This window comes from Hemibagrus wyckioides, linkage group LG22, assembly GCF_019097595.1.
Source record: "Hemibagrus wyckioides isolate EC202008001 linkage group LG22, SWU_Hwy_1.0, whole genome shotgun sequence".
Taxonomy (NCBI): Eukaryota; Metazoa; Chordata; class Actinopteri; order Siluriformes; family Bagridae; genus Hemibagrus; species Hemibagrus wyckioides.
Window position 1 is genome coordinate 6955653 of NC_080731.1, and position 17596 is coordinate 6973248.

The following is a 17596-nucleotide window of genomic DNA, read 5'->3' on the forward strand; positions in this document are numbered from 1 at the left end:
GTCTTGGTATGCTGAAGCATTCAGAGTTCCTTTCACTGGAACTAAGGGGCCAAGCCCAGCTCCTGAAAAACAACCCCACACCATAATCCCCCCTCCACCAAACTTTACACTTGGCACAATGCAGTCAGACAAGTACCGTTCTCCTGGCAACCGCCAAACCCAGACTCGTCCATCAGGTTGCCAGATGGAGAAGCGCGATTCGTCACTCCAGAGAACGCGTCTCCACTGCTCTAGAGTCCAGTGGCGGTGTGCTTTACACCACTGCATCCGATGCTTTGCATTGCACTTGGTGATGTATGGCTTGGATGCAGCTGCTCGGCCATGGAAACCCATTCCATGAAGCTCTCTGCGCACTGTTCTTGAGCTAATCTGAAGGCCACATGAAGTTTGGAGGTCTGTAGCGATTGACCCTGCAGAAAGTTGGCGACCTCTTCGCACTATGCGCCTCAGCATCCGCTGACCCCGCTCCGTCAGTTTACGTGGCCTACCACTTCGTGGCTGAGTTGCTGTCGTTCCCAAACACTTCCAGGTTCTTATAATACAGCTGACAGTTGACTGTGGAATATTTAGGAGCGAGGAAATTTCATGATTGGATTTGTTGCACAGGTGGCATCCTATCACAGTTCCACGCTGGAATTCACTGAGCTCCTGAGAGCGACCCATTCTTTCACAAATGTTTGTAAAAACAGTCTGCATGCCTAGGTGCTTGATTTTATACACCTGTGGCCATGGAAGTGATTGGAATACCTGATTCTGATTATTTGGATGGGTGAGAGAATACTTTTGGCAATATAGTGTATGTATGTGTGTGTGTATGTATATATATATGTATATATATATGTGTGTATATATATATATATATATATATATATATATATATATATATATATATATATATATATATATATATATATAAAATATATACACATATATAATATATATATAATATATATATACGCGTGTGTGTGCTTTTGTCTGTTTATATGTTTTTGGTTTTTGTGTATATATGTTTGTGTGTGTTTAAACTGTGATAAATTAGACATTTTAGAGCGGTTACTTTTCCTCCACCTGTGACTGATGCCCTTTAGAGCAGCACCTTTTTCCTGCCTTCAGATCAGAGCTCAGAACCTGCCCACTGTTTGTTTACCAGGCTTAGACTATGATCTCATTCCCTGCGATCTGGATGAACGCGATCTGAAGGTTGGAATGGTCTCGGCGTGTCTTTGCTTTGTGATCATGCCTTTGGAATGCGCATGGGCTTTCAATGGACTGCTTTGTAATCATAACACAAATGTTAGCCCTAACCCAAACCCTGAATAAGTGCGAGGTTTAAGAACAGCACCGCAACACACGCAAGGCAGCGGTCACAAAGCAGCCAGTTTTCATTGGGTAATTTCAGGGTTTTGAAAGCGTATGAACAGGAAAAGGGGGGTGGCGGGGTGGCTGGGGTTGGATTTTACCAGTGAGCGAAACACATAATAGGTCTCTTCTATTCAGACTCCAATTGAGAGTTGCCAAATATTTTTGGGCCTTGCCAGTTGTGAGCCCTGAGGTGCAGTCAGCAGAGTGTAAAAACATAAACTCGTCTCTCAGAAGGACAAACGGACCAGAACTGATACTCAGCACTAAAACTGCTGTGTGCATGTAGGTACTTGTGTGTGTGTGTGTATTCCTTCTTATGGAAAAACTTTCGTCATGGCATGTTGTAATGAAGTGTGGCATGAAATGGTGAGTTTGTCACACGTGCAAAAATGCACGCATTAGAAACCTGATACGCATTTCAGAATAAAACTCGTTCGATTATTTAGCCAGTAAAAGGTGAAAATAACATTCACAACATGCATGCTGAACATCAGGGTGTAATAACAACACACCATGAGCTGTTTCATATTTGATCTATGTTTTACTTATTAAACAATCTCCCAGTGTCATTTTTATGTGTTTATAGCTGCATGAATTCTATAACGGTACTGGAGCTATTGATGGTTGTTCTCTCATCACTATTTCCTTTTTTTCCCCCTTCCCCAAACATTCCATCACAGAAATCATATTAATCTTCACGTTTTCTTATTTGGTCCTAAGTCCTTGTGTGAGCTGTTACTGTAGAAACAGCACAGTATTAGAGCTAGCATGTTAATAGAAACCTGCGATGAAGTAAAGACCCACACCTTCATGAATCACAAAAACAATAAAGCTTTGAATAAATGTATAAAATTCAAATAAAGTTTAAAATTCCTCTTTTTCTTATTTTTAAGGGTCAGTGCTGTCACTCATCAGTGATCCTTTCATTCTCTTTCCCCTAAATCTGCTTTAATCTCAGGGTCTAAAGGGGTGGGAGGAGCTGCTGCAGCCCAATGCTGGGAAACACACACACACACACACACACACACACATACACACATACACACACACACGCTTTTATGAATCATATAGGAATGAAAGCGTCTGAGACATCCTACATACTCACAGTCACAACGTCAGCTCTGAGTCTTAGTCAGTATTGTGTATAATCACCTCCCCAAATTCATTGTGTTCAGCTGAATGTCAGAAATGTTGAAGAATCTAGGTCTAGGTTTAAGAGACGGAGAGCTGAAATTAGTCCTTGCCCAGAGGGTCTGGATGATGGACGACTATCTGTTTTTTGTCGGTTTGAATGAACTAAACTGCAGAAGTGTGTGTTTTGGCTGGACATCGCTGCCTCCTTTTATGTCCGTCCAGACAGCTAAAGATACAGAAAGTTGCATGCTGGAATAATTAATGGCCCTCATGGAAGAAAAAATAGCATCGCTACTTATCTTTTTATAAGTTCTTTAGATCATCAGATACAGCAGTTTTTGTAATGTTTGAAGAGACGCTATGATCTCAGCTCGCTGCTCATCCTGATGTGGTTGAGAGGTGTGTGTGTGTGTGTGTGTGTGTGTGTGTGTGTGTATGTGTATGCATGAACAGCAAAACACACCGCTAGCTGCCACTCTGACACGAGCCCTTATGAGCTTACTGAAGAAAGGCAGGAGAGCCTTGTGCGTGTGTCTCGCTTCCTGTGTTTAGAGGCAGGTATTCGTTTTTCCTGTCGTCTGTCCAGGGTGTGTGTTTGTCTGACATGAGATTATTCCTGGTACAAACATGAATAAATAGGCGTGTCCCTTTTGTCTGTACATCCCTTTCCTTCCCATAATATGTTCAGAGACTGTAGGTAGCATGCAGCGGCTGTGTACGTGTCCCGAAAAGGGGCTTAAGAGCTGATTGTTTGTTATAGTTTAGAGTTGAGCTGTTGAACAAACGCTAAAGAACTACAAATCGGATTAATCTGATGGTTCCTGTGTAGTTCCTGAGCGAGAATTTTGGTCAGATTAGCACGGTATTTATCCGTGACTATTCATCACACGATTACCGGGTTGTTGTAATACGCAAGCAATAAAACACTTTATAGTAGAATAAGTCATTAGTGCTGTGAGGGGGCATTAGTGGAGTTACTGTTACCACGCAGAAGTTTCTTATTTTCCAAAAAAAAAGTGTTTTATTGATCAAGCATGTTAGTTCCTTATATCACTTACGTTATATCAGCTGTACCAGACTTTATATTTCACTCTGTTAATTTAATTAGACCAAATAAACACACATAGACTCCTTATCCAGGCTGAGATTATGCAGATCTTCCAACATGCATGTGAGCGGTTACTATAGAAATAATGATGCATTCGAGTAAATGTGTTCATATAAACCTGTGATGTGAATTACAGCTGCTGCTCCTGTCTGTGCCGCTGCTGTTACAGAACATGAATCAACACTGCTTAAACATACAGAGGTTCTCAGTCTGTTGTCTTTGGATACTTTCCTGTTTTCCATTTAAGTTAGATCATTGATGTTCTTGAGTTATCCTTAAGGGGAAAAAAGGGTGTAAAGAAACGAAAAGTAAGGAGAACGTTTGGGTTTTTTTATGAGGAATGAAAAGTCATGAAGAAGAAGGAAAGGTTACAAGACAGTGAGGCAGGAGAGATACTGTTTGTGTGTGTGTGTGTGTGAGAGAGAGAGAGAGAGAGACAGGGGGGGTGTAGGGGAGAGAGAGAGACAGATGGGGGGGTGTAGGAGAGAGAGAGAGAGACAGACAGACAGACAGAGAGAGGGGGGTGTAGGGGAGAGAGAGAGAGAGACATTGTGTGTGTGAGAGAGTGTGTGTGTGTGTGAGAGAGAGAGAGAGAGAGAGAGAGACAGTGTGTGTGAGAGAGAGGGATTGTGTGTGCGAGTGTGTGTGTGAGAGAGAAAGATTGTGTGTGTGTAATGTGTGTGAGTGTGTGAGAGAGAAAGAGAGAGATTGTGTGTGTGTGAGAGAGAGAGATTGTGTGTGTGTGAGAGAGAGAGATTGTGTGTGTGTGTGTGTGAGTGAGAAAGAGAGAGATTGTGTGTGTGTGAGAAAGAGAGAGATTGTGTGTGTGTGTGTGTGTGTGTGTGAGAAAGAGAGAGATTGTGTGTGTGTGTGTGTGTGTGTGAAAGAGTGAAGGTGTGTAAAGTTCTTGACTGCAGGGAGGTGCTGATTGCATCACTGACAGAAGGCAGGTTCAGACACAAGCTAGTCAGAGAGGTAAAAAAAAACAAAGACAGAGAACACAATCAGTCTGATGTGTGGGAAAACAACCCCAAACCACTGAGCGTGTGATAGCGGCAGGACAGCGAGCAGAAAACGATCGGACGCGGTGCAGCGTGTCAGGGGGATCTTGTGTAGCTTTTATTTCTGCTGTGGAATGCTGCTGATCATAACTCCGGCTGTGTTCCTCAGGTGGCTGGAGAGTACAGGTATCATCCCGAGTGTTTCGTGTGTCTGAGGTGTAAGGTGGTGCTGGAGGAACGGGATACCTACGCTCTGGTGGAGCGCATCAAACTGTACTGGTGAGGAAATGCTGATCTGTACAAACGTTTTCTCTCGCTCTATCTGTATCTGTATCTGTATCTGTCTCTCCATCTCGTATTGATGCACTCCTTTAAAAGAGGATCTACTGTTCAGGGTTTCCCCAAAGGGACGAGCGGGGAAAAAAACCCCGCGCAAATAATCAACAGCGGAGAAGAGTAATGCCTCTCGGCTCAAACTTACCACCTTTAAGTTGATTATTTTCCTAGAAGAGCATGCTAATGTTTTATTCATCTCGTAATTAGACGAAAATGATTATTTTCATTCTTTAAGAATGAGACTTTTCTTGTTTATGTTAGCATGAGGAGTTCATTTCCACAAGACAAGTCAGTACCTGTTATCACTGAGCGCTCTTTTATTCCCTCTCTGTCTCTCACTCTTTCTTTTTCTCTTTCTCCTGAAGTTACTACGATAGAAAAAATTCAGCATGTTCCCTCCCAATGTGGAGGAAATTTTATTTAAAGCATTGATATTAAAGAATTAAAAAAAAAAACTTTACTTTTTCAGAATTAAAGAAGAATTAAAAAAATATATACCAGCGCCTTCTGACCAATCAGATTCAAGAATTTTGTGTAAGACCCCAAATAAAAAAAAAATTATTATTATTGTTATTAATAATAATAATAATAATAATAATAATAATGATATTAACAATAATAATATTAACAATAATAATAAAAATGTGTTAATAAAAAATAAATTTTAATTATTATTATTATGATAATACTTTGTTAGCAGATCAGCAGCAAATTGTATGTTTTTTCTTTTTTGTGTTAAGAAAAGAATAATTTTTTTAAAGAAATCAGAACAGTAGATAAATGAAGGAAATTGGGGGTGGGGTGGGAATCATGTCTAAATCCTATCAGATATTGTTATTGTGAGTAACAGTGGAGTCAGTCAGGGTCTGTCTGTTTATCTGTTTGTGTGTGTTTGTGTAGTGGCAAATGCTATAAACAGGAGGTTTTGGCACCGATGTTGGAAAGGCGCTGCACGGCTGACTCGTCTCCCGACACGCTGCCTCACACGGTCACTCTGGTGTCCATGCCGGCGGCTGCTAACGGGAAACGAGGCTTCAGCGTTAGCGTGCTCCGGGACTGCAGCAGCACCACAGCCAGCGTGCATGTCAAAGAGTGAGTAAAGAAATGCTTAAATGCTCACACTTGCATGCTTTCGCTACGCTTGCTTCATTGCTGAAGGCATCAGTTAGATTTTTCATTGCAAATGAGTCCACATTCCATACAGGCTGTCTGTTTTTATCTGATCTTAATAAATTCATCCCCAATGGATCAGTTTTCTTAACTGCAGTTGTTAAACACCGAGTTCATGTCGATCAATCACCACAGGAATTAGCCCCAGTGCTGTTTTGGCTCTTGCCATCGACACACACTAGTAAACACTGAGTAATAAGTTGCATAAGTGCAATTGTTGGTTTGTGGTCAGGCTCTGAGCAGTTTTGAGCTTCTACCAACAATCCTGTTTTTTTCCATACAGTTTCTTGATGACAAATTACCTTGGTATAATCTGTCAGGCATCTTACAGTATTTTTACAACTGCTAGTGGGTTTGTCATGGTGCTGTTATGGTAGTTAATGACGAACCTGCCAAGCCAGTCCACAGTGGATTAAGTAATCAGTCCAAGCTCTAGCACACATTCGTGCGTGTGTTGGTGCACTCAAAGAAATTCCTCCACCCTCAGGGTACGGGGGATGCTGATCAGCCCGGAGGTTCGGAATGCCATCCATGTCGGTGACCGCATCCTGGAGATCAACGGCCTTCCAGTAGGAACGCTGATGGAGGACGAGGTAAGTGTACGTGTTGGTATGCTAGAGTGCTGCCTTGTCCTAGAATACGGTGAGGAATGAAATTGAAGTCATTTAAGATGGAATGGTGTTCGTCTGCATTGCGGCTGCTTGCTGTGACACGGTGCTTTTACATTAACAGCATACGTCTCAAGGAGAAAATCGACTCCTGGGGACATCTTGTGATCGTGTGGCATTTCCCTGAGATCTAGTTTCACCTAATGATACAGCACAACTCGCTGTGACCTAGAAAGACTCGTTTTATTTCATAATTTTATTTCAAAATCCTATTACAGTCCAGATCCTGCCTAATCCAGAGATTTAGTCTCTAATATCAGATATTTATACACATACACACTCCCATTATTGTTTAATCTCAGATATTCTAAGTTTCTGTAGCACCAAACCTGAGGAATGGATTGTACTTGTGCTCTAGGTGGAGGATCTCATCCATCGAACCAGTCAGACACTGCAGCTGCTGATTGAGTACGATCCGGTCAGACAGAGACTGGACCGACTTCGCCTGGGCTCGTCCCTGGGCGTTCCTGCAGCGTCACGTCTGCGCCTGTCCTCCCCGACTGACGGAGTGATCGAGAGGGCAGATAACGATGACGGGACGCTGAAGAGGAGATCTCTCAGGTTGGTCATCCAGAGTCATCTTTTATTTGACAAAGTATTATTATATAGCACAGATATTGATTCTGTGATGAAATTTCAACTTCAGTATCAGCATCAGAACTTTCCAAGATTTCTTTTTACTTAATTAATTAATCTCACGAGTACATAAATGATATCACTGGATTAATATACACCGATCAGGCATAACATTATGAGCACTGACAGGAGGCCCATAGAGGCCTCACCTCGCAACTTGGCGTCACATCTTGGCGCCAGATACCACAGCACACCTTCATGGATCTAGTGGAGTTGACGGGTCAGGGCTGTTTTGGTAGCTAAAAAAAAAGGGGACCAACACAATATTAGGCAGGTTGTCATAATGTTATGCCTGATCGGTGTATTAATATTATTAATTATGATCATTTTTCCCCAGTACTTAATAACTGGTTTATATTATATCAAATATATTTGAATATTAAATAAAAACAGCTTGGTTAACACCGTTAAAGTGTCACTGCTGTACTGGTTTAATATAACAGTTTTTTTCTCTATGAATTCCAGGCGCAGTAACAGTATCTGTAAGTCCCCAGGGCCTGCTTCTCCTAAGGAGCACCCGATCCTAGCCCGGGACATCAGTCGCTCCGAATCACTCCGAGCCTCCTCCAGCTGCTCCCATCGCATTTTCCGACCTTGCGACCTCATCCACGGAGAGGTGCTCGGCAAGGGATTCTTCGGTCAGGCCATCAAGGTGTGTCCACTCTTCTCTTTCTGTGCAGTCAGAGTGCCAGCATCGCAAAATAACCAGAATTCTGCAGGCAAAGAAAAAAATAATAATTGCCCCTCTTAGGACCAAGAACTGGTTAGAAGTGAGGGGTTTGGCATCATTGTCACCATGACAACAAGCGGTTATTTATTACACTGGAAAGGACGGAAAACGTAGTCTGGCTCTCAAACTGGTGAAAACAGGACAATTTGGGGAAACGTTTTGCCAATTTTATCACCTGCATCGTCACCAGATTTCAGTGGAAAACAGGCCTCTGGTTCATTTTTGTTTTGGTTTGATGGAGTGTTAGTGGTGCAGCTCAGCTGTGGCGGTTTCCTGAATGTTTTTAAACCCTCAGTATTTTGCTACTGTGTTTTCATCCTTTTCTCTCTTTTTTGGGGGGGAATAGTCAATGAATTACACCGTTGGTAATTGTAGTTAATTGTTATTTAGTCAACTAAACAATGACTTCTCAAGTGGAATTAAAAGTATATAAACCGTCATGCATTCTTCAACCCTTCAGCAGGTAGTTGATGAATTGTTGATTTGTTTGTCGAACAGGTCACCCATAAGGCCACAGGAGAAGTCATGGTCATGAAAGAGCTGATCCGGTGTGATGAAGAGACGCAGAAAACCTTCCTAAAAGAGGTGAGATTTTGCCCTTCGTCCTACATCACTTAATACTGCAGTGGTTGGTTTTGGACACGGACTGAGACGTTTACTTACTTGTTTTTATAGCTTTGGTTTTCCTTCAAGCTTTCAAAGCATATTGATTTTTTAGAATTCATAAATATGTTTCTCTTTTTTCTTTTCTAGGTCAAAGTGATGAGGAGTTTAGATCACCCTAACGTCCTGAAGTTTATTGGGGTGTTGTATAAGGACAAGCGGCTCAATCTAATCACAGAGTTCATCGAGGGTGGAACCCTGAAGGACTTCATTAGAGATGTGGTATGTTCCAGCGGATAATTCTCTCTCTCTCTCTCTCTCTCTCTCTCTCTCTCTCCCCCTCTTTCGCTCCTTTTTTATTTTCCACAAGCGGCTTTTCTAGTGACTGCAAAGAGCCAGGATTTTAACCAGACAGTGTCTGAGACTGGTTCTCATGTCCTGAGGTAAACTGTACAGATGGAGAGATACAGAGGTGCAGTGCACTTTACTAAAAGGAGGGGGGGGGTATGCCTGCATTGGGAGAGTAAGGAAGGAATGCAGGAAGAGAGAGAAAAAGAAAGTGTTTCCAGGTGAGAGAGTTCAAAGAACAGGTTGTTTTGCTGGCCTCCTCCTGTGAGCCCTCTCGGCTGGTCTTGTCTCAGTACCAGCACATGGCCAGCAGATGAAACCCGGAGATCTGCCATGGCACTTCGTGTTAGACGAGTTGTCTCAGAGTGCTGAAAGAAGATTGGAATAGAATTATTTTAATACACATTACAGATGGTCTTGAAACTGCTTTAATGACATCATTGCCCTTAGCCTTAGCAAAAAAACAATTTTTTTTTAGCAGTATTGATTGGATTCTTCTGATTGGCCGCTACAATGCTCACCGCTTTAAAACAACCGTTGGGAGCACAAACAAAAATACGGACAAGACCAGGTACCGAGTTAAGATCTTACTTGATACTATTCTACTGCAAAAAAGACTGCTTTCGTTACATTTACAGTGTCGACTTGGTACAAAAACACTGATACTTTTGACAACACAGCTACACTGAGATGAAAAAGAGATCAGAAGTCATGCTTTTTTCTCACAAGTAGCATAACCTTGCTACTGAATTATACTAGTCAGAAATTGTCTGTCACCCGCAGTTATCTCTCTCTCTCTCCCTCTCTCTCTCTCTCTTTCTCTTTCTCTTTCTCTCTCTCTCTCTGCTTCTTTCTTTTTGATAGCAGGATTTATGCGTTGTGTTTTATAGTCCGTGATGTCTTTCTACACACAGAAATACAAGACCGAACCACTTTTGCTTTTGATAGGCGGATTACTAACACGGGAAATCCCAACTGCCATGCAGATAAAGAACATTTCTCATTTTCATGGATGCATAATTGAGTGTCATGAGGTTTTATTCTTACCATTAGCATGTTATTATAAACTCTAGAACTAGAACTCATGGATTAGCAGTATACCCTTGGGGTGCCTCCCCACCCCTCCTTGGTTACACAGATCCTCTCCTCTCACATGCTCTGACACTTAAGTTCCATGTGTTTTATTCTATGGAAATGTTACTAAAATTTCATTTTCAGTCATCTCTGTGTTAATGTCATTTATAATAAATATAATTCAATGGTTAGCGATACGGATATCAGGGCTAGTAGGAGGCGGGGTTGGTTATAGTCTGTCGGTTATATGATTCACTAGATATCTACTATCACTTTTGCATAACGATATTCCAATAATGATAATGCTCTCTGAGTAATTATCAAATGATAACACTGTTGTTATTGTCTCTCTGTCTCTGTAATTCTTCAGGACCCGTTCCCATGGAGGCAGAGGGTTAGCTTTGCCAAGGGCATCGCTTCAGGAATGGTGAGTGCCAAACTAGTTCACTTGCATGCAAAACTGGCAGCTCTTTCACAGTGACAGACATGTACATGAGCCCAAACGTTCAGAACGACTGTATAAAGCAACAGGACTGTAATCCGTGAAACTGGATCCAGCCCAGTCCACACTGGCATTTCTGAGCCCTCGAAAGTCCATAAAACGGCTTTTATGTTTTTTGTTTTTTTTAAACATATTATTATAAGCACATCTATGCCCTAATCTGATTGTGGTTGAGATTCAGTTACCATTTATTTGCGTTTCGTAATCGTGACAAAAATTGTATTAATTCGTACCACAGCCTCTTGACTCTGGTAATAAAGATGAAGTTGTACAGGCTTCACTTTGCTAAGAACATACACGTCCTCAGTCTCCCATGTCTTCCCGTCGCTTTTCGTCAGTTTTTCTTTTTGCACACCGCTGAATGATTAAGTATTCGGAGTCGATTATTATATCGAAGCCTGCAAACGTCTCAGACGTTTTATTAGACGCAGCAGAAACACATACATTTTATCCAGCATTTCAGTCCACAGGAACCTCTCATGTAGTTTCTCAAGCTGTGATGATTATTAAGGATCATCAGAATAAATAAAATTTTGTGGTTTATTCACTGTATCACTCATGATTGTTTGTGAACTGTATTGTAAATATAACTGGCGCTGTCCTCATCCTTTATTTTGTGAAAATTTAGTAGCATGTACGCAATGTGTTGTATGCTTCAGACGGTCAGTATACAACTTGTCCAAGTGATCAAGTGGGATTTAAGCGCTTAGTGAAGCACTTTTTAGATTATTATTACTTAGTAGAAGCCGTTTTATTACTCAGAACTTACCTCAGTTTCAGTGTTTACCGTATCTTCCAGAGAGAAACCTCTCACCTTTTGTCACTGTTATAGCGTTCATACCCTTAGGATCCATAGCCTATGCTGAACTACCTGAACACACACATTTATATACATTCCTATCAGGATCCTGTAATAGAAATACATACTGGCTGCTAGATTCCTGAAATCATGTTCCTAACATGTTTTAACTGCTCTAACAAGCCATCATACAAAGCCTTACAGCTAAAAATGAAGTTTTTAACATGTCTAAGTGTCTAAGTACTCTCTCTCTCTCTCTCTCTCTCTCTCTCTCTCTCTCCTTTCAGTCATATCTGCACTCGATGAGCATCATCCACAGAGATCTGAACTCACACAACTGCCTGGTAAAACTGGTATGTGACCTTTTATACAGCATCTATACACACACACACTAACACTTTATTAGGAATACACCTACTCGTTTTCATTCAATTCATCAGCCTTCAGATTTGGAGGACTAAAGAAATAATATCCATTAAGCTGTGGTCCTGTGGACAGAAACGCCTTGTTGATGGCAGAGGTTATCAGATAATGAACAGACTGGTTCGAGATGACAGGAAGTCTGCAGTAACTCAGTATCCGATCTGCACAACTGAGCAGAGAGCCGTCTTAGAATAAACACCACGTTGAAACCTGAGGGAGACGAGCTACAACGGCATAAGACACAAATTGAGGCTGTATTGAGAGCAAAAGGGAGACCCTACGCAGAATTAGCCAGTGCAGTGTTTCTAATAAGTGTGTGTGTCACTTTTTTTTACTCCTTCGTGTTTGGTCTCACACTACTCACTGGTTGTGTCTCAGTTGAGACAGGATAACCTTGACGGTGTTAAAACCTTGTTTTCATCCCGACGGTGAAGGATTGTCTGTATGTGCTCATCGGATCAGGGAGGAGCAGGTTAGCTTTCATGTCAAGACAGGCCAAATATCCACGAAGGTGAAAAACAAAAACATGTTTTGCAAAGAGAGCAAAGTGTGTGTGTGTGTAGGTGGGTGTGTGGGTGTGTGTGTGGGTGGGTGTGTGGGTGGGTGTGTGGGTGTGTGTGTGGGTGGGTGTGTGGGTGTGTGTGTGGGTGTGTGTAACCCTATAACCAGCTACAACTATGTCCATCTTTGTCTGTTGGTGGAAAGGAAATATTTTTCATTTAAAGAAATGATCATTTTAAAATGATCTCCATTATTAATCGATTAGTTTATATAATTAATAAGCAAGCTTAAAATAACTTGCCGGCTGGCAAAGATGGCCAACCAGTTTGACCAGCTTGGGTTGTGTTTTGGTTAGCTGGGAGCTGCTCAGCATAAGCAGGATTGGAAAAAAAAAGAAAAGGTCTCAGTGAATCACTTTCTTTATCTGAATCTTCTGGAATGTGCCTGATACAGAAGCCTATCATGGGAAACTTAACACTGAAGGAGATTGTCTGATTTATTTTGTAAGCCTTATTTTTAGACTTGATTTGTTTGTTCAGTGCGGAGAGTGAAAGCATTTAGCAGGGTTTTTTTCTTTCTTTTAGTTCAGACTATCCTGCTCAAACTGGATACACTATCTGAAGTCAGCTGTTTTTTGTACTTAGACAATTTTACCAGTATATATAACCTGCATTCTACGTACTTTCAACCTTTATTTCTAAGTCTGCCATCTCCTACCCTTCTCCAGATTACACTCTTCAAGAGTACTCTCCACATTACTCTTCACCACCCTTCTTAACTCAAGGCCAGCTACTCAAGTGCCGCTACTAACCCCCCAGGCCACAGATACAATTACTATATAAAACAATAAACAGGTGTCTGCTTATCTCTTTGCTGTAGCCAGCTTCAGCATGTCCACATGTTAGGTGTGGGGTCCCAGTTAAAGGTTTTTGGGTCTTTTGAGTTCCAGTGTTTCGGCACCACTAAATACTTTACTTTCACATTCCTTCTAGTTGAAACACCTACAGCTTTGTGCATTATATAGAATTGAAAATAACTGATTGTTTTGACATCAGGACAACACGGTGGTGGTGGCCGACTTCGGTCTGTCCCGTCTGGTCATGGAGGACAAGGTGAAGCAGCCGCCTCCTGACAAGCCCAACAAGATGCGGATATTCCGTCGCATCGACCGCAAAAAGCGCTACACAGTGGTGGGTAACCCGTACTGGATGGCTCCGGAGATGCTGAACGGTGAGAAGGATTTACTGTGTCACCAGAAATTTTAGATTCGGACATTTCACTAAAAACGTACACACAAAAGACACACAACATATCAAATAACATATGGACACACACAATAAATGAAGCACAGTAAAGTCCAGAATGCAGCTTAACAGGAAGGAAAAGAACTGGATCAGTTGCATGTTGTAAGCCAGTATGGATAAGTAACGTATTATTAAAGAAATATTGCGCTGTTCTTTAACCGAATCTCTAACCGCTGCATCTGTAATGTACGTGGGGTCACTACAGCGTTACAGTGTAACTGATAACCTGGTTCCTTGAAAAACTCATTAGAATAGAAGCCTAAGGGCAGTTACTTATATGTAAACCTTTAAAAACAAAAGCTTCCCTCTAAAAAAGAGACATCTGTGTGAACTGTGTACTAGATTTAGAGCTTAATTTCACAGAAGAATTGTTCCATAAATGTTCTTGCATAAAACTTTATTGAAGTCAACAGCTGCGCTGGGATTTTCACTGGAAATTCTCAGTATTGAAAATCTTGCTTGTTGTAATCCTATATACTCTAACAGATACAGGCGAATGGATTAGGTTTAAAAACATGAGTGTTTATTATTCGAGCGTAAAGCTTATACATCCTCGTGAAATCCTCCTTTTCTTTGTGTCGAGCAGGTAAACGCTACGACGAGAAGGTGGACGTTTTCTCCTATGGCATTGTGCTCTGCGAGGTGTGTCTCACCACAACCCATCTCACCTTTCTTTTTCCTCACACCGTCTGAAACTTACGGTCCTGTCTTTATCCTGCGACAACTTACGCAAAACTCATGCTCTGTTGTCATTTGCATAGTTAATTTTTTTTGTGTGTCCGTGGCTCTAGATCATCGGGCAGGTGTACGCCGATCCCGAGTGTCTGCCCCGCACACTGGACTTCGGGCTCAACGTGTGCAAGTTTACAGAGAAGTTTCTACCTGAAGACTGTCCTCCTGCTTTCTTCCCATTAGCCGTGTCCTGCTGCGACCTCGCTCCTGACAACCGGTGTGTGTTTTAAGCACCAACTATGATATCTGAATAAAAATCTGTGTCTATTTTTTCCCAACACTCCATTCCTGCCAATTCTAGTTTTGTTTTGTCTTCAGTGTAATGGAGGTGAAGAGATGTAAATAAGTGATATTGCCAGCCTGCTCTATTCTCCTTCCTGCTGAGACCGAAATCTGAATGCTCACTGAATTACAAATAGCTCTGCAAAGCAGTCCTGCATAGGAGATTCCACTGTATCTCAATATATTGTGTACTGGGATGTGGTAGTTTAGTGGTATCTAAGGTGTTGGACTACTGATTGTGAGTTTCAATCCCAGGTCCACCAAGCTGCTACTGCTGGGCCCTTGAGCAAGGCCCTTAACCCTCAATTCCTCAGTTGTATAAAAAAATGAGATAAAATTTGGATAAGGGTGTCTGCCGAATGCCAGAAATGTAAATGTACTGGATATTGCGTAAGAAATAAAACACATCAGGATGTGCAGTTTGATCATCATTGTGTGCTGTGATATGGCCCAAATTTGGTCAAGGTTTTTTTTATATATATATATATATATATATATATATATATATATATATATATATATATATATATATATATATATAAATTCTACACTACCGCATTTTGGCAATGATGACTTTTGTATGCTGTATATTTTAAACATTTATAGTTACTGAATATTGTATAACATTTAAACAAGGCACTTCCTGTGATTTACTTATGTATAAACATCCGTCATAACCATCCCTCATCCCTCATGAAGTTAGTAACAGTTACAGTAAACTCCTTACAGAAAGCTTCACTATCTTAATTATTATATGGTTCCCATTAACACTGTTTTAATCCATTTTTATTAGATTAGCTTATGTACAAAATCCACCATATGCTGTGAATAAGTTGTTGTTACAGATGTAATAACCATATCAGAACAAGCCGATTAATATAAACCTGTGGTTTGTATCACAGCCAAGCGTTACTGTTAGTACGACACTTTCTGACCAGTCAGATTGCAGCAAATCTGTGGTATAACTTCTACTACAGAGAACTTCTTGTTTCTGGTCTTGTACTTTGATCCGTATAAAACCCCGAAGCTTACTCATTGACTGCTTCTTAACATTTACTCTTTGCTTTAAAACTCTTTGCATTTCCCAGTGCATGTGTTTAGAGAAAATCAGAGTCCTGTATTTGAATAAAAGATGCAAAGCACCATTTTAACCTCTCTCTCTCTCTCTCTCTCTCTCTCTCTCGCTCTCTCTCTCTCTCTCTCACTCTCACTCACTCACTCACTCACTCACTCATGTCTTTTCTCCGCAGGCCGGCTTTCCAGAAGCTGGAGGACTGTTTCGAGGCTTTGGCTCTAAACCTGGAGCTCGGGATCCCTCTTCCGGCGGAGCTCGATGAGCTGCAGCAGAGACTTTCAAAGCCTAATGGGTCCAAAAGTGGCGATCTGTCCCCAAAATCCAGCTCGTCCCCAGAGCACTCGAGTCTGGAAAAAGACGACACGTAGCCGGGACAAAGCAAAACTGGTAGAGCTCAAGTCGGGCCTGCACACAGACTGCACGGGGTGGTGACCAATTTGTTATGACCTACACGGACAGGTTTACACGAACGGACATGCTGGATTCTGTGCGCTTGGTGTGTTTACAGTGCGCTCACACTGGGGTGCTTGTGTCGAGTTGAGGGCATTTGAGCTGACGGATCTGATGTTGAGATCCAAAGAGGGAGGCACATTTCATGACTCAAGGAGGTTTTCTTTTTCACTTAAGGGTAAGGGTTTTTCCCTGCCCCCCCCTTACATTACAGACTCATTTTGGGATATCTTGGCATCTCTTCTTCTTCTTTTTTTTTTTTTCCTATTTATATCTGGAGCGCTTGCGCTAATCTGTAAAACGAACCCAAATGACATGCAGCTGCTAGGATCAGAATAAAACTCACAAGGGACTGACTACGGCTTCTCCTGCGTATCTGTGAGCCTGCGTCGATCTTCCTGGAGTAAAATCCGTGGTATCTTGTTGCTGGAGAGACCGATAATCAATCGGATGACTTTGTAGCATGGCTTTAGAGGTCTTGGGCTGCTTAAATCAGGTTGTTACTGAATAAGTGAACTCAGCACTGGTGCTGGTTTAAAAAAAAGGCACCGTTCCAGATGGTGAGGATTACTGAACCCTCTGCTGCCCTCTGGTGGTTGATTACATTATCAAGTAGATTTCAAAATGCCTGGACAAAAAAACTGGATGATTTTATTTTCAAAAAGAAATTAAAAAAAATTATAATAATAGAAATTTCTGCGAGTAACAGTTCTGTTTTACTTGCCATTGCAAAAAAAAAAAAGTCCTAAATGATTGGCGAGTCTTTATCCTGGACAAGTTGTTACAGATTTTTTTGTACATTTTTCAAAGCAGCTGCCAGTTCAGTAGCATTAATGATGTTTGTGGAAAAGCACAGAAACCTAAAAATAACTGGAGATATGATTTTTTTTTGTTGTTGTTGTTGTTTGATACAAATTATTTGAGAATTGTTAGTGTCAGAATTGTATAGAAGTTGTAATTGAATAGCGTGGGATTATAACGTTGGTTTGCCGATCGCATTTTGTAGAATGTAAAAAAAAAAAAAAAAAAAAAAAAAAGTCCCATTTTCCCCCCTAGCGTTCTTTCTCTTTTTTTGTGTGAAAAAGGTACTTGATGTGTGAACATCATAACCACTGATATTTGATTTCCTGTGTTCCTGACTCAAATAAATTAATTCATTGTCTGTTGAACTGATGTTTTTGTTTCTTTCTGAACTGAAACCCAATCATAACATGCAGCTGTAAATTATTGACAAAGCATAAAACAGCATAAAGTTCTTTTTTTTATTATTCATTTATTAAATTTTCTTCATAGCAGTGAAAATCTGCCAAACATTAAAAATAAAGTTCTCATAAAACTATTTGCAGGTGTGTTCTAGT

The 17596-nt window shown here is 41.1% G+C and overlaps 1 protein-coding gene across 1 annotated transcript in view; it reads left to right on the plus strand.

The window, feature by feature from the left end:
• Nucleotides 1-17407, plus strand: part of limk2 (LIM domain kinase 2) — a 35184-nt gene extending 17777 nt beyond the window's left edge. The window contains exons 4-16 of the mRNA XM_058374534.1: nt 4775-4884; nt 5842-6033; nt 6599-6704; nt 7138-7340; nt 7881-8067; nt 8644-8730; nt 8899-9030; nt 10541-10597; nt 11759-11824; nt 13451-13625; nt 14286-14341; nt 14491-14648; nt 15964-17407. Of these exons, the coding sequence (XP_058230517.1) occupies nt 4775-4884; nt 5842-6033; nt 6599-6704; nt 7138-7340; nt 7881-8067; nt 8644-8730; nt 8899-9030; nt 10541-10597; nt 11759-11824; nt 13451-13625; nt 14286-14341; nt 14491-14648; nt 15964-16156 (1722 nt within the window). The 3' untranslated portion in view covers nt 16157-17407. The remainder of the gene's footprint in view (nt 1-4774; nt 4885-5841; nt 6034-6598; nt 6705-7137; nt 7341-7880; nt 8068-8643; nt 8731-8898; nt 9031-10540; nt 10598-11758; nt 11825-13450; nt 13626-14285; nt 14342-14490; nt 14649-15963) is intronic.
• Nucleotides 17408-17596: the final 189 nt, after the last annotated feature.